Below are 24832 nucleotides of genomic sequence, written 5' to 3'. Positions count from 1 at the left end.
GGGACATAACAATGGACATCGAGGAAATCCAGAGAATTTTCAGGTCATACTTTCAGAACCTGTACTCCAAAAAATTTGAAAACTCAAAGGAAATGGACAAATTTCTGTATAACCATCACTTACCAAAATTAAATCAAGAACAGATAAGCAACTTAAATAGACCTATAACCCCTAATGATTTAGAGGCTGTAATCAAAGGCTTCCCAATCAAAAGAAGCCCAGGGCCAGATGGCTTCAGTTCAAAATTCTACCAGAAATTTAAAGAAGAGCTAATACCACTACTCCTCAAATCGTTCCACACAATAGAAGCAGAAGGCTTATTACCAAACTTTTTTATGAGGCTAAAATTACCTTGGTACCCAAGCCAAAGAAAGACACAACTAAGAAAGAGAATATCAGACCAATATCCATCATGGTGCAAATATACTCAATAAAATGCTGGCAAACTAAATCCAAGAACACATCAGAGAAATCATCCACCATGACCAAGTAGGCTTCTTCCCAGAGATGCAGGGATGGTTCAGCTTATGAAAATTCATCAATGTGATCCACCATATAAACAAAGTCCCCCCACAAACATCTCCAATATGTCAGGGCACTGAATGGCAAGCCTTCAGCGGGTCAGAGAAGCTGAAGAAGAGATGCAGATCAAGTGAGCTACTGGACAGGCAGACACACACACACAAGGACTTTTTTGAGGGCCAAAGCTGAGTTCTTCATGTTATCATTCTTTTTGTTGTTTGCTCTATTCCATTCTCTTTCTGTTCTTTTTTCTATACTGATGTTTCCTTTCAATCATTTCCTGATGACTTCCTTCTAACTTCTTTATTTTTTTCCCTTACAGCTATGTATGCCAGCAGAATCTTTCAAGCAATATATAAATTACAATGTGGTTACATTCTATTTTTCAAGGGAATGATTACAATGAAAAAAAAAAAAACAACAACAAAACAAAACAGCATGTTTTTCAGAACCGTTACATGATTAAACATTTTATGTGTTAACGGTGAAAAACAAATCACCCTGAGAACCCATATGCATTCATGTTCAAGCAACTTGTTTTAGATTAACAAAGCAAGCAGGGTATTTTTCTCAGCCAGTTCTTTTATTGACAGACTACATTTTGTGGTTACAAAGACGGGACAAATGATTTTACTTATCTCAAAAGATGATCTTATTAAATCACAAATCTAAACTTTTTTTTGTAATTCAATTGTTATTTATTGTATTTAAAAGAGGAAAAAATACTATCCATGTCTCAAGGGAGCAAAATATCCCCCCCCCAAAAGCAGCCACATTGCAAAGTTTTTGCTCACTATGGGTGATGGCTTCTCCACAGCTGCATAGATGGAACCCCCTTCCACTAACCTCCCCAGCCTGAGTACTTGAAGTCTTTCAGAGACGGAGACACTGAGGCTGTGTGTAATGGGGCTGCTTTGCGTGGGGGGGGGGGCTGGGATCTCAGATGCTGGTCCCCCGACCCTCCCCCTCCCCCTCCTTCTCTGAAGTAGTCACCAGGGTTGTGACCAGCTACCTGGGCCGAGGGGCTGGCTTGTATAAGGAGGGACTACAGCAGGAAAGGGTACCATGGCTAGCAGCCTCTGTTAACTTCTGAGTCAGAGGAAGAGGAAGATTCAAGCAAGGCAAAGATCACAGAAGATGCCCTGGGTTTCCCTTTAATTCAACCCTGATTTTGGGAAGCTTCCCTTATGGCGAGTTATATCTGATCAAATGAAAACATTTGTTAATTTTTTTTAACTCTAATTTTTTTTTTGAAATTTAAGTTAAAAACAATCTTATTTTACATACCAATCCCAGTCCCCTCTCCCTCCCATTCTCCAGTTTCCCCCACCAACACCCTCATCTCAACCCACATCCACTGCTCAGGGAGGGTGAGGTCTCCCAAGGGTATGAATCCTTTTTACTAACCCCTCATTAGTGGTCTGTAAAGTCTGTATGATTCCTATAAGTTTCTCATTCTTTGCTCTATTATCAAACCGTTTCTTTAAGGATATTATTTGGGTCATCAAGGTAATAGCAACCATGGATAATAATAATAAATGTGTTCTAGGTAGATCGTAAGTCTCATCTAAAATCCCGCCCATGTAAGAAACGAAAAGGTTTTTTACTTCGTGCATAGTAATATCATCTGCTATTGTTAACCATTCCTTAAGCAAACGCCTGGAAAGCGGAGGTCTGTGTGGCTGTTGCCTCATTTGGCCGCCAGGTGTCGCAGTTGTACTGCCCAAAGGAGCCCTGCAGCAAAAGGCTCCTTCCTGCCTTCCTTGCCTCAATGTATTACAATCTGTAATTTCTTTTTATTTATTTATTTAATTTATTGTTTTACATGTCGATCCCAGTTCCCTCTCCCTCCCTCCATCCATCCCTCCCCCCTTTTACCCTTCTGCCCTCTCACATGCACCCTAACCACCCTCCCCTCCCATCCCCCACCCCAATTCCATATGTAGGGGAATGCCATCCAGTTAGGGTCATGTAGATCTGACAGGTCCTGTGAAGTAGGGACTAGGGCTTCTCTCCTGTCTCTAGGTTAAGGCAGTTATCCCTCCATGGGGGATGTGTCCACAAGGTCCTTTTGTGCACCAGGGATACATCCTGGCTCCACTGTCTGAGGTCTCTTAGACTGCTCAGTCCTTCTGGCTGAGACTCATATTCAGGGGGCCTGAGTCAGTCCCATGCTGGCTTCCCAGCTCTCAGTCTGGGGGGCCGTTAACTCTTCCTTGTTCAGGTCGGCTGTCTCTATGTGTTTTTGCAGCCTGGTCTTGTCCTCTCCATCTGTATCTGGGTTCGAGTTCGACTCAGTGTTTAGTTATGGATGTAAGCTCCTGTTTCCAACAGGTATTAGATGAGGGCTCCATGGATAAGTTAGTTGTTGATCTCACTATCCAGGAAGGGCATTTATGATAGCCTTTCCACGGATGCTCAGATTGTTAGTTGGCGACAGTCTTGTAGTTCTCTAGACCTTTCTTTGTGTTCAATTTTATTTTCAAACCAATATTGGCCACAATCTGTAATTTCTAAAGAATACTCAAAAAACCCAAACTGAATGATTTTTTTTTTTTTTAGAGAGAAGTAAAGGAACTCAACCTTTGCAAAGTACTGTTGGTGCTCATCCCGCTGAGCTGAGCAGCCATTGTAAAATGTCTGAAAGCTCCTTCCTGCTGCCTCGATGACTCAGGGAAACTTTTGGCCTGTCGAGCAAATCATAGAGGAAACAAACAAACAAACAAAAAACAAACAAACAAACAAAAAGCACTGCACCTCAGGAAGCTTTGGCTGCTTCCCACATGCGCACTGTTAAATTCGCAGAGTGCACAGGGCAGGGCGTCAAACTCAGCGGCCAGCTGAAAGTACAAAAGTTGACAGCTGTAGGGACTACCAGAACATAGTGAGGCTGGCTGCGGTTGACCCTGGGTCATGAAAATCCAGCCAGCTAGACAGGGCGGCACTAGACCACTGGTTCACATGAGTGGATCAGTTGTGGGCACCCACCCACTCAAATGGAGCGCCAAAATGTAGGCAAGGGTGTGAAGATTTCTCTAGACCCACGCCAAGTGAAAAATGGGTGTTTACTGGGGACCGCTTCTTCCCCCTTCCCATTGGATTGGCTGACCCAAGAGAAACACTGAACACAGAAAGACCACAACTTCCCTCTTTTGACTTCAGTCCACCTGAAGCCACACTCAAAAGGATGTGGCCACCAGTACAGCTTCAGAGGCTAGACACCGCTACACCCTTCCCAGTGTATCCAGGCTGACAGAGTATCTCTCCATAGGGAATGGGCTCCCAAAGCACATTCATGCTCTAGGTTTAAACACTGGTTCCCCTGCTAGAGGCCCTATAGACTGCCCAAGCCCCTCAACTGACACCCATGTTCAGGCAACCTGGTTCTGTCCCATGATGGTTCCCCAGCTGCCAGACTGGGATCCATACGCTCCCATTCGCTCCCATTCGCTCCCATTCGCTCAGACCAGCTGTTTCTATGGATTTCCCCAGCGTGGTCTTGATCCCTTTGCTCATCACTCCTCCTTCGCCACAACTGAATTCCAGCAAGCTCTGTGCTTAGCTGTGAATATCTGCTTCTGTTTCCATCAGCTATTGGATGAGGGTTCTAGGATAAGACAGTCTTCAATCAGGGGGAAAGAATTTAAGGCAGCCTCTTCACTAGTGCTTAGATTCTTAGTTGGGGTCATCCTTGTGGATCCCTGGAGATTTCCCTAGTGCCAGACTTTGTGTTAAGCCCACGACAGCTCCCTCTATTAAGGAACCTCTGTCATGGCTCTGCTTCTGTATTTTTCTCCCAACCTGACCTCCCTGATCCCTCACGTTCTCCCCCCCTCTCCTTGTCCCTTCTTTCTTCTCATACCTCCCTCTCCCTCCACCCATGCTCCCAATTTGCTCAGGAGATCTTGTCATTTTTCTCTTGGGCAGCCCATGTACATCGCTTTCAGGGTCCTCCTTGCTTCCTAGTATCTCTGGGGTTGTGGATTGTAGGATGGTTCTCCTTTGCTCTATGTCTAATATCCATATGGGAGTGAGAATTCTCTATTCAGTTCTATACCTCACTTTTATATACATTTATTAGTTTTTCTTATTTTACATATCGATCCCAGTTCCCTGTCCCTCCCTCCCACCTCCCTTCCCTCCCATGCCCCCCCACCCCCACCTCATCCTACCCCCCCCCACTCCACAGGGACGGTGATGCATTCCAGGAGGGATCAATAAAATCTGTTAAGTCATTTGGAGTAGGGACTAGTCCCTCCCTCCTGCCTCTAGGTTAAGGGAGAATCCCTCCATGGGGTATGTGCTCCCAAAGTCCATTCTTGGCACCAGGGATACATCCTGGTTCCACTGTCAGAGGCCCCTTAGACTGCCCAGGCCTTCTAACTGAGACCCATGTTCAAGGGGACTGAGTCAGTCCAATGCTGGATTCCCAGCTATCAGTCTGGCGTCCATTAGCTCCTCCTTGTTCAGGTCAGCCGTCTCTGTGAGTTTCTGCAGCCTGGTCTTGACCTCATTTTCTTACCACTCCTCCCTCTCTGCAACTGGATTCCAGGAGTTCAGCACAGTGTTTAGCTGTGGGTGTCTGCTTCTGTTTCCATCATCTACCAGATGAGGGCTCTATGATGGCAAATAAGGTAGTCATCAATCTCATTGTCAGGGAAGGGCATTTAAGGTAGCCTCTCCACTGTTGCTCAGACTGTTAGTTGGGGTAATTCTTGTAGGTCTCTGGACATTTCTCTAGAGTCAGTTTTCTCTTCAAACCTATAATGGCTCTCTCTATTATGGTATCTCTTTTTGTCCCCTTGTCTATTCTTCCCCTGACTTAGTCTTCCTGGTCCCACATGTTCTCCTCTCCTCCCCTTCTCTTTCTCCTAGCTCCCTCTCCACTCACTGCCCCCACCCACTCCCAATGTACTCAGGAGGTCTTGTTCCTTTCCCCTTCTGTGAGAGACCTTGTATGAATCTCTTAGATTCCTCCTTGTATCCTAGTTCATGAAGTTGTTTTAAGGTCATTCTCTGCTGCTTCATCTGCATTGGGATGTTCAGGTCTTGCTGGTGTAGAGTCCCTAGATTCTGGTGGTGTCATATAAGTCTTTCTATTGTTGAATATTTTCTTTATAATGTCATCTTCCCATCTCTTTTCCAATGGGTATGGTTGGGATCTGTCCCTCTCCTCTCTAGTGATGGGTGGAGGGGTAGGGCAGGAATGATACCCGTTGTTGGGACATTTTTTTCTGCCTTCAGGTCCCTCTGGGGGATTTTTTTGGCAGGGACTGTCTGGCAGCCACAATTCAGGGGACTGGAAAAGGAGAGGTGGGGGGCTGCATATGCTCAACATTGATTGATCTTTTCCTCTGCTGCTTTTTAGCCTACCCTTTAACCTGCTGGCACCTCTCAACCATTGCCCATGTCATCGTTCCATTTGCTTACCCCAGGTGGTAGAAGGAGAAAACATCCATCTCCTTGTCCACAATCTGCCAGAGAATCTTATGTCTTAGTCTGGTTCAAAGGAATGATAATCATGAACCATGTAATTGGAATATATACACTGAACAACGATTTAAGTGTTCCTTGGCCTGTACAAAGTGATAGAGGGCCAGTTTACAGCAACGGATCCATGTTATTATGGTACATCACAAGGAAGGATAGAGGATACCATACCCTACAAACCTTACAGAGACATGCAGATACTGCATCAACCACCACCATGTACCTTCTCATGCACTGTAAGATAATTCTTTTTGAATTCTGGTTTGTGGGTGGGGTTCAGTCAATTGGACACCACAGTATAATGGCCCATGCCTTCCTTTCCTGTGGACTGCACTTTTATTTTGGGGTATGAGTATTTATCACAGGACCCTCATGGTTTATAATAATGGCAATAGAACATAATTCTTCATTTAACTTCACTTTGCAGACAGGTGGATGGATGGTGGGTCACTCAGCCAAGGGCATCAGCCTCTGTTGCAACTGTTGGGCTTCTTACAAGAAATGTGTCATAGACAAAGATCCAGAGTTGAATCAATATTTGACCTTGTGGAGGGAAATTTGGGACCCTCACAGAGATGTGAGACTCCGTAGCTCCCGACCTTTGTCCAAGAATCAATTACAGGCGGCCTTGAGAATGATTTCATAAAGGTTTTATTTTGACTTCCTGATGCCAGGAAGCCATGCTTTTTAGTAGTTCAAGTCCTGCACCATTGGAACAAGCCAAGACACTGTCATGAGCTACATGGTTACTGTAGGTCCCCTAGACATCTTCTTTATAGACTAAACAAGGAGAGCTATGCCTGATAGGTGCTCAGTTCATTACCTATATGCTCCGATGGGCTTATTAGACTTTACGGGAAGGTCAGAGAAAATAAGGACAGGGAGATTGGACATACATCCTCCTGACAAGTGTCCTCTGGGTCAACTCGTGGAATCCTCTCCTGTAGGGAAATGGCTACAGGCTATGGTGATCTGGACAACTTCCAGACATGAGCTCTGGTCCTCCCAGTAATTCCCAGGGATGTTATTAGGACAAACAATGAACTAGCAGAAAAGCTTTTGCCTGAACCAGACATTTAGCTGGGAGCCTGGTTCCACTTCCGTTGTTTCAGACCCAGAAATCACGGACACAGTGGTGTCAGACCTACTGGGTTCTGAATGCGTGTGCAACGCTCCTAAAGGGTCACGTTCCCTTTCCCTGTTTATGTATTTTTTTTGGGGAATTCTCTGATATCTAAGCGGAACCTATTAGATAGAGGTCCAAGACTTCTCAGAATGACCATGGAACCCAAGGGAAGGCCCATTACTCAGTTCAGCAAACAGAGGAAGCATAAGCAAAATTGAAAATCTCCCCTGGGTCAAAGGACCTCTCAGCCCTTTTTCAGGGGTCAAGACCCCTCCTCTCACAAACCCAGGATGTGACATCCCTGACACATTCTGTGCCTTCTACCTTTGCAGAAATCAGATTGGTTTCTCCATTGGGAATATATTTGTTCTCTTCCTGACATACCCCTGCTCTAGTCCCTTTGGAGTCACACAGATATGTCTGTCACCTTCCTTGTGGGAGCAGTCCATGTTTGCAGAGCATTGAGAACATAATAAGGACTGGGTGCCCAGCTGGGTTTATGATTGTTGTACTTCTGTAGACGTTTTCGTTTTGGTGCTTTGAGACCAAGGGTAGAACATGGCCAAGGACAGTCTCGGGGCAGCTGCTATTTCCTCATGTCACAGGCCCTCACTCTATGCTCTAGGGGACAGAAACATAGGGACATGGGGAGAGGGCGACTGGGCAGCATTGAGGGGTGAGGGGATAGAGCAGTTTCTGAACACAGACTAACCCACAGCGTACGTGTCTCTGGGAGGTGCTCATTCCTGGGAAGATCCTCAGCTCTCATGGGAATGACGGCAGAGCTTGTGTGGTATGCTGCAGCAAACATACCACAGAAGGAATTCAGATCAGGCCACAGAGACTAGGGGAGTTGCCCCTCCGTACTGATCTCCAAAGGTTGTATCCTCTTCCTGGGGTTCCTGGTCATAGCCAAGGAAGCCATGACTTGAGTGTGCTTGAGAGGAGAGGACTGGCAAACTGCCTGTGTTCTCCCAAGAGCCATGAGGAGAATCCTAGTGTTTGAGCCAGAGGGTCAGCAGCATTGGCATTAAACACTAAGGGAGAGGGTGAAGGAACGAGGGTGGGGGAGACTCTGTATGCGGCTGAAAGGCAAAACATTCTTCTCCAAGTCCATAGTCTTCCAGAAGATCCCAAGCCTTTCCTGGGTATAAATCAATATATTGGGATCAGGCGCTTAAAACTGTAGTGTACAGCAGAGCCATGGATTCCCCCTCATGGCAACCTGCACACAGAATAGGGATGATGTACAATAATGGGTCAAGGATGTCACCGAGAAAGATGCAGGAAATGTACATACTAGAAGTTTCCAACAAAGATTTCAAAATGAAAAAGCTTAAGTGGAATTTTATGTAAACAGTAAGCAACTTTGGCTTCCAGCTGCTGGGTGTGGCTTATCCTACTTCATACACTGAACTGTCAGAACTGGCTCCCTCCCCTAGTGCATTGCATCCCCATACTGGGGTTTGGGCACTTATTGTAGGAAAACACGGAGTCGAATGTCAGAATTCCCTCATCTGCAGAGAAGAGGACCCCGGTTGGGTAAAGTTAGCCTCGCTTTTCCTCAGCTCTCTGTGAGCTTTCACCACACACATGTCCAAGCCGGCTCTCTCGTAAGATGAGACCACATGGAAGTACTTAGACTAATAAAAATGGGTTAATACTTAAGACAGAGCTAGCCGATAAGAAACCAGTACCTGACCAACAGCGTTATATCAAATACAGCGAAGCGGCAGGACAAGACCAACGGCGGGCGGAAAAACCTACTCCTAACATAATAAACATTTTCAGAGGTCATGCATGGGGAGTAGACAGGAGGGGAAACTCAGAGAATGGCTGGCGTCTTTGAAGATAGTAGCACTAGAAGGACAAAGTGTTTGTCCTCACAGCCCCAAAGGAGAGGACAGAGGGGAACAGAAGTTTAGGAGCAAAAAGCGCTTGGTGAACTGGTAAGAGTAAGGGAAGGGGGAGCCATATTGCTTTCTCCCCCAAGGTTATCATCATTAGCCATTACATTCTGAACACGAATGTATGTTCCCAACCACGACAGTGTTCCCCTCTGAAGGAAATTCAAAACAATGTGGGCCATCGAGGTGATCCTGTGGAAGAATGCACTTGCTGCCCAGGTCAACACGCTGAGTTCAATTCCCAGATTCAACTTCATGGAATTAAAGAACCAATTCTCTCATGTTTTCTAACCTCTGGATGGGTACGGCCGTATTTTCTTAGCCCTACCCTGATGTATGCACAAATAAACACACATTCTCACTGTCCCTAGCTCTTTCCACACACACATAAAATGCATAAGAAAGTGTAAGTTAAAGTCAAAGTCTGATACTATCCTATCTTGTTATCTACCGAATGGAATCCCTTCACAGAAGTTCTCTAGGAATATCATCCATTCATTCAGCCATGTGTTTCTGAACCACAGCTGCCTTCTGTCCTCACAAAGTTCTAGTTGAATTCAGTGTGTAACTTGAATCACAAATGGAACAGGGCAATAATTGAGAAAGGAGGTTTTGGGAGATAACCCAGTGTTGAGTAGCACTCGTTTATCTCGCAGAGAACATGAATTCCATGCCCAACACCTTTGTGAAGAGATTTCACAGCCTCACCTAACTCTAGCTCCAGCTGATTCCATAGAGTGCTCGGGCATCCGGTAAGAACCAGATAATCCCTTTCTGAGAGTCACCATGGAGTTCCCAGCGGCACAGGGTCACTGTTGTTAACTAACTGTTCTGATGGGCTTATGAGATGTCACAAGACTGTCATGATCCCCACGGGGAGGGACAGTACAAACAGATGCTCCCAATGACTTCCTGTCCTCAACGATTAAGTCTAGCAACTTCTCCTGAAGGCAAATATTTTGAGACAATCCTGGTCTGGACAGCTGTCCTGTTCCAGTGGCAAGACTGTGATCTATTTCACCATTTCAACATTCATTAACTGTGAGTGCTATCAGTAGAAAAGAGACATAGGAAATACATTGTGTACTTCTGTCTCACAGGTCACGAGTGAGAAGCTGTGTGCATACAACCACGTATCCAGCGTCTTCACTCTGGCGGTTTCCACCTGTGTATGTGGGGCAGGAGGAGCTGTTCTTCACAGATATTATACTTGGCCATCAGCATCTTGAGCACATGTGTGTTTTATGAAGTGAATACACATGGAGTGTTAGATTTGACTGTAGCACTAAACTACCCGAGTCTGTAATATTTCTGTCAAATTCCATCCCTCCATAGCCTGGACAGGGAATCAAGTAGTTTCTTCTGCTATCCCTACTCAGAAAGGAAAGGGACAGGACTATGTTTTGTACCCTCCTGAAGATCCAGTATTGGACACTGGGCTCTTTCTGCTCAGGGCATAACTGATATCAAACTATTCTAGCATCTATCTCTCATCAAATCTCCTAGAACTGTTTAGATAAGTATTTCTCTTGGTGTTTTACCTTAAATGCTTGGTGTTATTTATTCTTCTGTTTTATATAAATATTTATTACTTTTTTCTTATTTTACATATTGATCCCAGTTCCCTGTCCCTTCCTCCCTCCCATGTCCCCTAACCCCCTCTCATCCCATTCACACCACATGTAGGCTGATGCCTTCCAGGAGGGGCCATCTAAATCGGTCTAGTTATTTGGAGTAGGGTCTAGAGCCAACCTCCTGCCTCTAGGTTAAGGGAGTAGCCCTCCATGGGGAATGTGCTCCAAAAGTCCTTTGTGTACTAGGAATACATCCTGGTTCCACTGTCTGAGGTCTCTTAGACTGCCCAGGCCTTCTAACTGAGACCCATGTTCAGGGGGTTTGAGTCATTCCAATGCTGGTTTCCCAGCTATCAGTCTGGGGGCCAATTAGCTCCTCCTTGTTCAGGTCAGCTGTCTCTGTTCCACCAGACTTTTAAAGAAGAGCTAGGACAATTGTTCCTCAAATTACTCCATGAAATAGAAATGGAATGAACATTGGCACAGTCACCCTGATACCCAAGCCACACAAAGACTCAACAAAGAGAGAGAATTACAGACCAATATCCTTCATGGTCGTTAGTTGCAAAAGTACTTAAAAAATACTTGCAAACCACATCCAAGAATATGTTAAAAAGATCATCCACCAATGATCTAGTGAGCTTCTTCCCAGAGATCCAAGGATGGTTGTACATACAAAAATATGTCAATGTAATCCTTCAGATAAACAAACTGAGGGGAAACCCCCACACAATCCACTTATTAAACACTGCAACAGCTTTTGACAAAGGCCAACTTTGTGTCATGAAAAAGGTCTTGATGAGATCAGGGATACAAAGGACATACCTGTGTCAATTAACTTTTTATTGCTTTTGTGAATAGATGCCATGAGCATGGCAACTCTTATAAAGAAGAGACATTTAATTTGGCTTCTTACAGTTTAATGTGCTTCATCCATTATCATCACAATGCAACATGGCTTCATTATGATTCTGGAGCAAGAGCTGTGAGTGCTTTTATTTAGAGGTAGAAGAAACAGGAAATCATCTTTTTCACTGGGCATGGCTTGAGTGTATATTATACCTGAAATCCCACCTCCATAGTTACACACTTTCTCCAACAACAACAACCTATTCCTACAAGGACACATTGTGAATAGATATTGCAGGTGCAAGGGGACAGGGGTCTGGAGAGAGTGGTGGATCTGGAATAGGAGAACTCAGGGGGTGGAAAGATGCATGGAGATTACTGGGGGAGACAAATGGAATCTGGGGGCACCTGTTGCAGGAGCTAGACATCTAGTGTAATGGAAACTCCCCGGAATCTAGGGAGGTGATTCTAGCTAAAACTCTTAACATTGGGGAATATATAGGCTGAACAGGCTATCTCCTGTATCCTCGCAAGACTTCACTACAATTTGTCCTTTCTACAATACATGCTGTGTAAAGTTGTCACAGAAACCATGAGTGGAAAACTAATGCCTTGATGAAACTAATGGTATGATGACATTGTTTGACTTACTCTTCACAATGGCTGTGGTGGTCATCACAGCTAGGCAAAGGTCAAAGATGACATATGAATATCAGAGAGGATATGGGCTTACCCAGCACAGTTAAGTAACACATAATGCTAGAATATTGACTTGAAACCCTCTATAGTAAGATGGAGCCCACAGTTCTTTGGAGAACAATTGCTCTTCTGTTTCACCACACTAAGAATATGAAACTCCTCATGGAGCTGCTTCTGGGTCTCTCTCCTTGGACAGAACTTTGACTGCTTACAATTAGTGATAAACCATGGATCTTCCTTCCTAGTCATCACTCAGCTTGTCTTTTTCCAGCCTTCAGAGACATCTCTAAGACTTTCCTCAGTGAATTACAAAAGCACACATTGAGTACCCAGGGTAGGGAGGGTGCTCAGTTGGAGCTCTGTGTCACAAGGACACATAGGCTTATTGAAGTCTCCCTCTGGTGCTGAAAGACCTAAGGCGTGATGCAGCAGGTGCCTGCCCTGGGATGGGCCATTGTTCTCTAGACCATGAGGATGCTTATCAGCATTGTTGTGCAACGTGCTGCTTGGTGGAGAAACATAAATTGAAGTTGAAATGGGTGGGGGACGGCACTAAGAGCTGAAAGGATTGAGCTGTGCTTTGGACACAGATCCCACCACAAACAGCCCTTTGGATTCTGGGAAGTTCTGACTGAAAAGAAGCTCAGCTCATAGGAAGGAGAGCTGCAGAGACTGAGCACCTTGCTGGAGGACCTGAGCTGAGAAGAGAGATGGAGGCGTCCTCTGTGCTTCTCTGCAATGGGTGCTCTCCCTGGCAAAGGCTTGTGCTTACGGGTGAGTTCACTCACTCTCTGACTGTGAGGGTGGAAGTGGTCTTGGAGGCAGGCTGGGATCTCCTCAAAAGGGCAGGAGCCTGAGAGAAGACTTGAGGTTTTTGTGTGCAGCCGTGGGGCTGACGGTCCTGTGAGTGACATAGGCTCAGTGTCCTTAAGCACTTGTATCTGAATCTTTTTCAGGAGCTTCACTCTCCAATACAGTCACAGTAAACCCTATCCTTACAACCCCCACCTCTTGTTGAACTTATGTGAGGGTATCTGCAAGATGAAATCATGGGTTGTTTGGAATTACAAATGGGGCAGTGAAAGACTGAGAAAATGAAACCTCTCCAGAGGAGTTCAGATGGAAGGTGCTCATTGCACCAAGTATTATATGTAGAAGGAATAATGGGACACTGTTGGGGGATCCAGGTAAAAACCTGAGCAGAGTATGCCTAAGCGTTAATGACACAGTCATAGGCTTTGAGTGGGTAGAAGTCACGCTGCTCATGTCTACCGAGGAGGGTGGACGCACTGGTACCCCACATATAAGCTGAGTGATGACCACATCTGTTCAACATTGATTGGTTATTTTTTCTGTCCCCTTCTAGCCTCCCTTTTAACATGCTGGCATCTCTCCACCACCACTGCTCACGTCACCATCGAATCTGTGCCTCCCCAAGTGGGCGAAGGAGAAAACCTTCTTCTTCTTGTCCATAATCTGCCAGGGAATCTTATAGCCTTAGTCTGGTTCAAGGGGGTGAAAATTACGGAAAATGTAATTGCAATATATAAACTGAGCAACAATTTCAGTGCCCCAGGGCCTGTACACAGTGGTAGAGAGACAGTGTACCGCAATGGATCTCTGCTGCTCAGAAATGTCACCAAGAAGGACACAGGATTCTACACCCTACGGACCTTAAATAGACATGCAGATATTGTGTCAACGACAACCAAGCACCTTCTTGTGCATGGTAAGAAATCCTTTCTGAATTCTGTGCTGTCAGTGGGTTTCACCCCATTGGACACTCACAGTATAACGGCCTGTGCCGCCTTCCCCTGTGGACTGTACTTCTATTTTTGGCTATGAGGATTCAGTGCAGGACACTCATGGTTTAGAATAATGACAATAGATCAGAAATCTTTATTTGACTTCACTTTGCATACAGCTAGACAGATATTGGATAATGTAGCCAAGGGTATCAGCCTCTGTCTAGACGCTAGGGCTTCTAGCCAGGAATGTGTCCTTGGGAAAGGTCCGGAATTGAATCAATATTTGACACTGTGAAGGAAAATCTGGGATCCTCTCATGGCTGGGAGCAGCAAGACACCCTGGTTCTAGACCGGTGTCCCAGAATCAACTCTACGTGATCTTCAGAATCAGTTCATAAAGGCTGGATTTTGACTTCCTGTTGGCAGGAAACCATGCTTTTCATTATCCCAAGTAAGTCCTGCATCTTTGGAACCAGCCATGGCACTGTCATAAGCTATATGGTTAGTCTAGGTCCCCTGGACATCTTCACAGAGTAAACTATGAGAGCTAAGCCTGATAGGTGCTCAGTTCATAACCTATACGTTCTGATGAGACTTTAAAGGAAGGTCAGAGAAAATGAGGACAGGGAGAGGGAAAACATCCTCATGACAAGTATACTCTGGGTCCAGTTCAGAGACTCCTCTCTTGTAGGGAAATGGCTCTAGGCTATACTGGTCTGCACAGCTCCCAAACCTGAGCTGTAGTTCTGCCAGTGACCACCAGGGATGTCATTAGGACAATGAACTGGCAGAAAAGTATGCACCTGAAGTGGAAACTTACCTAGGAGACTGGTTCTGCTTCTGTTTTTACAGACCCCAGAGATCATGGACACAGTGGTGTCAGACCTGCTGGCTTCTTAATGTGTGTGCTATACTGGCCGAGGTTCATGTTTTCATTCCCCTTTTATGAATGTCCTTGGGGATTATGTGATACTCAAGGAGAACCAATTAGACAGAGGTCCAAGAAATCTCAGAAGACAGTGGGACTCAGCAAACAGAGGAAGCATAAGCATGGACTCAAAATCTTGCCTGGGACAAAAGAGCTCGCCGCCTGGGAGTCAGGGAGTCAAGTCACCTCCTCCCACAAACCGAGGATTGTGGTACCCCTGACACATCCTGGACCTTTGACCTTGGTCAGAAACCTGATTGGTGGCTCCACTGAAAATACATTTATTCTCCTTCACACACATCACTGATCTGGTCCCCTTGCAGCCACACAAATATGTCTGTGGGAGCCAATTCCATGTTTGCAGATCACTGAAAACGCAATGCAGACTGGGTGTCCGGGTGGTTTGCTGTGCCATGCGGTTTTGTAGGCGTTCCCGCTTTGGTGCTTTGAGACCAAGGCCAGGACACAGCAATGAGGAGTTCCTGGAGCACTTCCTTTTCATCTCATGTCAAGCCTCTCACTGTATGTTCTAGGGGACAGGTCCATGAGGAGAGATGGGGAGAAGCACACTGGCCAACACGGACAGTGGAGAGGGCAGAGCAGTGTTTTGTGCACAGACCCACCCACGTCTAGGAGGTGGGAAGATGCTCAGTTCTAATGGGCAAGGAGGGCAGAGCTGTGTGACAGCAGACATGCCAGAGAAGGAATTCAGGTCAGGCCACAGAGTCTAGGGATTTGCCATCTTTCAGGGTCTCCTGACCACAGTCCAGGAGGCCAGGAGTTGACTGTGCTTGAGAGCAGTAGTCTGGACCATTGACCTGGAGTATCCAAAGAGGGACAAAGACATGAGAGGAATCCTGCTGCGTAGGGAAGCAGACAAATCACAGCACAGGCAAGAGGGTCAGCGACATTGACATTAAACAGTAAGGGAGACCATGAAAAGGTAAGGGAGGGGGAGGCTCTGTGTTCCGCTGCAGGGCAAAGCACTCTCTTCCAAGGGCATAATCTTCCAGAAGACCTCAAGCCTTTCCCTGTTACAGGCCAATACATAATTATGGGTCAGGCACTTAAAAGTGTAGGTATACAGCTGAGCCACGGATTCCATCTCCTGGCAGCGTGCACACTGAAGCATAGGGGTGGTGTCCAACGATGATCCTGGACTGTCCATGTTGTCACCGAGAAAGATGCAAGAACGCACATAGTGGAAAATTTACACCTGGATTTCAAAATGAAAACACTTACGTTGAATTTCACCGAAACGGACGTGCCTTTGGCCTCCAGCTGCTGTGTGTGGAATTTTCCTGATTCATACACTGAACTGTCAGTCCTGGCTGTGACTGCTCCTTCCCCTAGTGCACTGGGTTCCTATGTTGGGGTTTGGGCGTGTTGGAGGAAAACACGGAGTAGACAAACAAAATGAAACCTGTCACCTGTCTTTGCCTGCAGAGAGGAGGGCCCCTTTTTGGTTCCTTCAGCCCTCACCCTTCCAGCCTCAGCACACCTGTTCGGAGCTCTGGCCATGCACGTGTCCCCAGAAAGACAGTGGGATTCAGGCAGTCCCTGGCTTTATAAGACATGGGATTCTCACAGATACCACCAAGAAGCACTTACTCCACGGTTTGCTCCTGGCTGGACTCCTGGTGACGCTTGGGAGGTTTTAGTTAAGGTCTGTTTATATTTCCTGTTGGAGACAGCAGGGGACAAGGCTTTACTAATTTTCCCAGTCATGGGGCTAACGATCCCATGGAGTGTAGAGCCAGTTGTGCACTGCCATGACGGTTGTAGTTATGTGGGTCACCTGTGAGTATCATCCTCCTGAGGCTCAGGAGACAAGTGTCTGGGCATTAGTCTTGCTCTGATGGACTCCTGGGATTTCACAGGAGAAAAGTCAAGACACCAAGGGAACAACAAGAGAAGGCAGCTCCTCCAAATTTCTCTGTCATCTCAGAATTCTATTTTTCACAGGTAAACAGTAACAGATGCTACTGATGTGGGCAGCTCCCCCATCCAAACATCAGACAAGTCTTCATAAATACCCTAATTCATTGGCAAGGCAACGATCTTGCTTCATGTGTCCCAGTACATGGAACTCAAGATACAGGAAACAGAGCCTGAATCAAGAACGCACGGGCCCTGGGTTGCAGAACCAAAGCACATGTTATGTGTATAGTCACAGCTCCAATCTCCCGAAGTCTTTATTTAATATGAACTTAAGAAGGGCTGGTTGGGCTGTCTGAAAGACTACCATCATTTGGTGCTTCCTCTGTTTTTCTTCACAGAGTATGTGATGCGGCCCTTCCTGCAAGTCAGTGACACCACAGTTCCAGTACAAAAATCTGTGTCCTTCACCTGCATTTCACCACACCTTGATGCCTCTTTCCATTGGATCTTCAATAACAAGAGTCTGAAGCTCACAGAGAGAATGACACTGTCTCCCGAAAAGCATGTACTAAGAATTGATCCTGTCAGAAGTGAGGATGCTGGAGAGTACCAGTGTGGGGTCTCCAACCCAGTCAGTTCAAAGACCAGTCTGCCAGTTATGCTGGCCGTGATGAAGGAGTGAAGTGCAGTGGGGGCACTTCATTGTCAGTGTGGTACCAAGTGGAGAAAAGTTACCTGGGTAAAAAGGTCTGTTGCCACTCAGATACAGCCAGCATGGTGACACATGCCTATAATCCTGGGGTACATGTGTGTACAGGGCCATGCCAGGATTTAAAGTGAGACTGTCTTAAAGGGAAAATAAAGACACCAATGTGGTAAACAGAAATGAAAAGTCATTAAGAGCTCGTGTTGTGCATCACATATATAGCCAAGCCTAATGATTCATGGGACCAATTTCAGTGACATGTAATCTTTTGGATTCTCTGAATCTGCTGTGAAAATGGTTCAGTGTTTGCGTAGAGAAAAATCACCTTCTCTTATGGGCCAATACATTCCCTGTTGGACTCCTTCACATAAGCTCAATGGTGAGCGCACACCATTCATCCGTGTGAAGTGAGGAAGATTGACAGGAGAGGGGTCTGCCCATGCTTCACTGTGGACACAGCTGGTCTCTAAATGGCTTTGATCCACAGTTTGTTTGATGCAGACCTGTAAAATCCTTCAAGTAAGGAGAGCGGCATTCACGCTGGTGCCTTGCACATGAGTGTTTTTCCTGTTAGTATGTATTGCTTTCCTTTGTTATTCCCATCTAATATATTACAACTTGACCATAGTTTCCCCCTCCCTCAGCTCCACTCAGCTGCCACCACCCCTCTATTCCAAGTACACTCCATTTCCTTTAAAAATAATGAGAGATCCTTCCAGGAATAGCCACAGAACATGTTTTAACAAGTTATATTGGACTTGCCACAAAACCTCATAGCTGGGAGAGGCAACCGTTAGGAATTGGTTCCAAAGCACAGGTAAAAGTCACAGAGGTCACCCACTCTGACTGTAAGGTGTCTCATGAGAGTACCCGCCTACATTACCATAGTTTATATGCTGAAGCCCTAGCTCCAACCACACAGGGTCTGTGACCATCACTTCAGTAGCTGAGATCCTTTATAAGCCCTGCCTAATTGTTATTCTGTTCCATGTTTTCATGGTGCCCTTGGCCACTATGTTCCCTATAATCCTCCCTCCCCCTTATCTGTGGGGTTCCCCTCACTCTGTCAATTGTTTGGTTGTATGCATCTGCATCTCCTCTCTTCAATTCACTGGTGATATATCTCCATTGACAGTTAGGCTGGACACCAATATACTAGTTTAACTGAATGCCATTAGTAATAACTTAATTGAAATTCTTTCCAAACATTTTTTTTGGTGTTCTCGATTTCTTGGCTGTCCAGCGTCTGGTTCCTGACTGTCCAGACAGAGTCAAGTGTGGGCTCTCTCCTGTGGCATGTACTATATGTTGTACTGTCATTGGTTGGCCACTGCTATAAGTTGTGTTTCACAACTACCCCTGTACATCTTACAGGAAACACAGAGTGCAGGTCGAAAGTGTTGAGGATGGATTGGTGTCCCAGTCTCTGTGCTAGAAGTCTTCTGTGGTTATAGAAGAAGGCTGGTTCAGGCTCTGCTTCAGGATGTATCCCTGGTGCACGAAAGGACTTTGGGAGCACATTCCTCCCTTAGCCTACAGACAGGAGGGAGGGCCTAGTCCATACTGCAAATAACTTGACAGATTTTGATGATCCTTCGTGGAAGGCATCACCCTCCCTGTGGAGGGGGGTGATGGGATGAGAGGGGGGTTGGAGGGCATAGGGAGGAGGGAGGGAATGGAAATTGGGATCGGATATGTAAAATCAGAAAAATAATAGATAAAAAATAAATAAATCATAATACAAAAGAAAGGAAATGTATCCTCACCACTGGAAGCCAGGTGATACCTACAGCTCTGAAGGGAAATGTCTTCTGGCTGTCAAAAGTCAGATGACATCTAGAGCTCTATAGGGAAATGCTTCCTGGCTGTCAGAATCAGGTGACACATAGAGCTCTATAGGGAAATGTCTTCTGGCTTTCAGAAGTCATGTGACACCTACAGCTTGGAAGGAAAAGGTATCCTGGTAAGAATCCAGGTCATACACCTACAGCTATGTTCCAATGCCTCGTGGTCTCATGAAGAAACCTAACAGTTCTGCTCCTTTCTGGAAGAGCTGTCATGAGAGTGATAATAAAGGGAGTCTAGGAACCTCCTCTGAGAGCATTCTCCATTTCTAGACAACAGCATTGAGCAGTATTATCACAATCCCTCCCACAAAGAAAAGTCTGATCATTTATTACCTTTTAGGGGCAGAGCAAAGTTTCATGCCATGTGTTTAGTTCATTATAGTGTGAGTGACAAGGACTCTGTTGTAGTGTAGGCTGCAAGACTTGTGGCCTGACTAAGTCTTTGGGATCTGACCTAAATTCGCAACCTGAACCTAATACAAATTTTCAGAGGTCATGCATGGAGAGTAGACAGGAGGGGAAACTCAGAGAATGGCTGGCGTCTTTGAAGATAGTAGCAAGAGAAGAGCGAAGTGTTTGTCCTCACAGCCCCAAAGGAGAGGACAGAGGGGTACAGAAGTTTAGGAGCAAAAAGCGCTTGGTGAACTGTAAAGAGTAAGGGAAGGGGGAGCCATATTGTTTTCTCCTCCAAGGTTATCATCATTAGCCATTACATTCTGAACACTGATGTATGTTCCCAACCACGACAGTGTTCCCCTCTGAAGGAAATTCAAAACAATGTGGGACACCGAGGTGATCCTGTGGAAGAATGCACTTGCTGCCCAGGTCGACACGCTGCGTTCAATTCCCAGATTCAACTTCATGGAATTAAAGAACCAATTCTCTCATGTTTTCTAACCTCTGGATGGGTACGGCAGTATTTTCTTAGCCCTACCCTGATGTATGCACAAATAAACACACATTCTCACTGTCCCTAGCTCTTTCCACACACACATAAAATGCATAAGAAAGTGTAAGTTAAAGTCAAAGTCTGATATTATCCTATCTTGTTATCTACCGAATGGAATCCCTTCACAGAAGTTCTCTAGGAATACCATCCATTCATTCAGCCACGTGTTTCTGAGCAATTTCCAGTCACTGGCTCATCCCGAACCACAGCTGCCTTCTGTCCTCACAAAGTTCTAGTGGAAATGGAATGGGATCTACAAGTTGAATTCAGTGTGTGACTTGAATCACAAATGGAACAGGGCAATAATTGAGAAAGGAGGTTTTGGGAGATAACCCAGTGTTGAGTAGCACTCGTTTATCTCGCAGAGAACATGAATTCCATGCCCAACACCTTTGTGAAGAGATTTCACAGCCTCACCTAACTCTAGCTCCAGCTGATTCCATAGAGTGCTCGGGCATCCGGTAAGAACCAGATAATCCCTTTCTGAGAGTCACCATGGAGTTCCCAGCGGCACAGGGTCACTGTTGTTAACTAACTGTTCTGATGGGTTTATGAGATGTCACAAGACTGTCATGATCCCCACGGGGAGGGACAGTACAAACAGATGCTCCCAATGACTTCCTGTCCTCAATGATTAAGTCTAGCAACTTCTCCTGAAGGCAAATATTTTGAGACAATCCTGGTCTGGACAACTGTCCAGTGGCAAGACTGTGATCTATTTCACCATTTCAACATTCATTAACTGTGAGTGCTATCAGTAAAAAAGAGACATAGGAAATACATTGTGTACTTCTGTCTCACAGGTCATGAGTGAGAAGCTGTGTGCATACAACCACGTATCCAGCATTTTCACTCTGGCGGTTTCCACCTGTGTATGTGGGGCAGGAGGAGCTGTTTTTCACAGATATTATACTTGGCCATCAGCATCTTGAGCACATGTGTGTTTTATGAAGTGAATACACATGGAGTGTTAGATTTGACTGTAGCACTAAACTACCCGAGTCTGTAATATTTCTGTCAAATTCCATCCCTCCATAGCCTGGACAGGGAATCAAGTAGTTTCTTCTGCTATCCCTACTCAGAAAGGAAAGGGACAGGACTATGTTTTGTACCCTCCTGAAGATCCAGTATTGGACACTGGGCTCTTTCTGCTCAGGGCATAACTGATATCAAACTATTCTAGCATCTATCTCTCATCAAATCTCCTAGAACTGTTTAGATAAGTACTCCTCTTTGGATTTGACCTCCGATGCTTGTTGGTATTAAAATAATACCATATGGACAAGTGTTGCATGCACTGTTCCTCACCCAGACATACCAATCACAGGTGCCCCTTCTTGCCAGTGTTCAAAAAGTTTTTGCTCACGACTTAGTATAGCTAGAGCTGCTTCTGAAGCCTCTCACCTTAGAGTGTTGTAGAGACAGCTTAGTGGAGGACATAAGTCCTCTTTCCAGAACACACATGGCCGCTGATAACCAGTCTGTAATTCCATTTCCAGTGGATTCAGGTTCCCCTCTGATTTCTTTGTGTACCAGCCATACTTGTGGCTCACAGGTATACATGCAGTTAAAATGGTCATTTGCCTGACAAGGAACAAGTAACAGAAGAGAGAAAGAAGATGTAAAGGAAGGAGGAAAGGAAGCAGCCACCCGAATTTCGAGAAACATTTCTCCATCGTCCTTAGCTGTGTAGAAGCTCCAGACCATGGTTCTGTTTCAAGCTCAGATATACCCCGTATTCTTGCATTTCGTATGTCATTCTGAAACTCATCATTTGCCTTTTGGTTACCTGTGCCTCATCTCAGTTCATCATCATACACCTGGAAAGATTTGCCCAAGCTGTGTGGTTTGAGTAGTTAGTTCGATGACAGGCCGCTCAAGGTCTCACGTGTGAGATTTCTGTGCACTCATTAATTCCTGAGATTAGTCTGAGTGTGCTTCTCATTGGAGATCAATGGGAAGTGTTACACTGCACAATCTTTAGGACTTCTTTCAACACCAATGCCCTGGAGGATACTCACCAAGACTCAGCACTGTATAACAGCAGAACAGCAAGGAGGCAGCACTCTTTGGTGCAAGATGTGGCATGGGTCAATGAGATCCAGGAGAGACAATAGTCACATGACTCCAGATCCTACTTCTGGGTCATCAAGATCTGTAGTTCATCTCCTTCATGCCAAAGACTGTTTCTCTCGTAGACCATGGGAGACCCACTATCTCTGAGCACTCAGAGCTTCCTGCATCTGTATGTGAGTCACCTTATGCCTGGTTCTCTGAGAACATGGGTTGTGTGTGGATGTTAGAAGGGTCAAAACAATTTGAAAGAGGCCTTTTCAAGAGTCATATGCACAGGACACCATCTTCTCTCTATTGTTTGCACAAATACTGCTACCCAAGTTGCCATCACAACCAACAGGTCTACCCTCATGGAGGGCAAGAATGATATCCATAAAGAGTGAACATGAGAGTCAGAACAATTCTCCCTGTTTAGAAAAAAAGACTCAAAGACCCTCAGAAGTATATGGTGGCTAAACTTTCACAGGGCAATGAACTCTCATTTTATTGAATGTCATAGTCATGCAGATCTCTCTGAATGTGAAATATGAAAATTAATGAGTGCCATTCAAAGAGACCTATACAATATGAGTATTTCCTCTGAGGAATTTTTGTTTCACCATGGCTATAAGGTTCATGACAGAGACCTATCACACAGATACCTACGGTGGCTAAGGTCTTGAGGAACTTCTTTCCAGACAGACTGGGGCTCATGGAGGCAAGGGGGCATCTCAGACTGAGACTCAGTGCATGCATGCATGTATAGTGGTGCTGTTTTGTATGCTGTGCTGAAGATATGTCAGGGCATGTGTATTCTGCATGAACACACTTCTACTAATGTGAATGCTGCTGTGCTCAACTGAGATTATAGCACAGATAACATATCCTCCTACAGATGAGGGATTCTCCATCCTTCTGCTCATTTCGCCTGCCTTTTTTTTCTGTGTGCTGCAGATGTCTCAGATGACCTGATCATATCCGTCTCCGACACTCATTTACATCCAGTGTCAAACTTCAGCCTCTTCTCCTATTCTGCCTTCCACAGACCTGACCATTACTCTCGACTCACCAGTGGAGAACACCAGATATCCGGCCGAGACTAGTTTATCCCCAATAGGATTACAAATAGCTATAGGGACTGTATCTTTTTCCAGAACTTGGCCATTGGTGTCATAGAACCAAAGTAAAGAAAAATGCAAGCCTTGTGGATTGGATTCCTCAAAAGACAGCTTGGAGCTTTGGATCAATTCTTGGTTTTATGGATAGATGTAGAAATTAATTACCAGTCTGTGCCATAAGCACAAACAAATCCCAATCCTCTCATGAGATTCAAGCTATGGTTCTCTCTCCTCTCCTTGCATGTCTGATTTCTCCCAAATTTCCTCGGGTCGTCATGGAATAGGAAGTGGTGGTTCTGCCAGAGGGCAGAATCAACTTCCCAGGCTTTGATACATTAGTTTCTTTAGTGTCCTTGTCTTTATAGTCAAGTAATTTTCCTATAACCAACACATGTTTCCCTTCATGATTTCTTCCATGACTGCTTCGTCCTAGAATGATCACACACACCTTTGAATCAGGCCCATGTTCCTTTACCCCAAATGCTCACATCCCATGTTTGTCTCAGCTGTTGATTGTCTTCTGGTCTGATTCCAATGCAGCCAAAAGAGGCAGCTGACGAAAGTGCTTGGGAAGCTTGAATCAGGGCGAAACTTACAATTTTTAAATTTGTTTTTCTTATTTTACATATCGATCCCAGTTCTTTCTCCCTCCTTCTCTCCCTCCCTCCCTCCTTCCCTTCCTCCCTCTAGCATTGTAAGAATGATAGAAGTAATAGATGCATTGGTGAGTGAACCTGTAACATGAAACTTCCAGGAAATCTGGGGCACACGAAAAGACTTAGATTAAAAATAGAAGGAACAGAAGGGGAAGAATCCCAGCTCAAATATCCAGAAAATATATTCAGCAAAATCATGGGAGGAAATTTTCTTAACTGAAAAAGGACATGCCTGTGAGGGTAGAAGAAACTTACAGAACACTAAGTAGATTATACCAGAAAGGAAAGTCACCAACTCACATGCTGATCAATACACTAAACACAGAGAACAAAGAAAGAAAATTAAAAGCTGCAAGAGAATAAGAAGAAGTAACAAATAAAGGCAGACTCTTCTGTCTGTGTGAGAATGTCAGAAAGTACACATAAGCTCCCTGGGGCTCAAACTTGGGAGCTAGAACCAGATGCAACATTTTTTTATGCATATAGAGTATTTTTTATTTAATTTTATATAACAAAGTCCAATTAAATGAAAACAAACATTTATACACAATATTTGGGAATTTGGGCATTGTTCTTTCCAAACTACTTCCTGCTGGTAAGGGGCGCTGTCATGGGGGATTTGAAGAAGATTCAGAAATCCTGGCTGTAGTCTGTCAGGCTGCTTTGTCCAGCTGTTTTGAATGAATGTAGGATCACCTCGTACTCTGTTTCAGGTGGTCAGGCTTGATCAAACCACATTAGTCTGGAAGGAATCCACATCTTTTCATTTTCTTTAGA

At 45.1% G+C, this 24832-nt stretch overlaps 1 protein-coding gene across 1 annotated transcript in view; it reads left to right on the top strand.

The window, feature by feature from the left end:
* Positions 1-602: 602 nt before the first annotated feature.
* The window catches only part of LOC127238446 (carcinoembryonic antigen-related cell adhesion molecule 3-like), a 42643-nt gene continuing 18413 nt past the window's right edge, over positions 603-24832 (top strand). The window contains 4 exon segments of the mRNA XM_051207064.1: positions 603-652; positions 5891-6009; positions 6012-6248; positions 13534-13896. Coding sequence (XP_051063021.1) covers positions 603-652; positions 5891-6009; positions 6012-6248; positions 13534-13896 — 769 coding nt within the window.

The sequence above is a fragment of the Phodopus roborovskii genome, unplaced genomic scaffold (assembly GCF_943737965.1).
Source record: "Phodopus roborovskii unplaced genomic scaffold, PHOROB, whole genome shotgun sequence".
Classification (NCBI taxonomy): domain Eukaryota; kingdom Metazoa; phylum Chordata; class Mammalia; order Rodentia; family Cricetidae; genus Phodopus; species Phodopus roborovskii.
The sequence above is the reverse complement of the archived record's forward strand: the minus strand, read 5'-3'. Positions and strand labels throughout refer to the sequence as shown.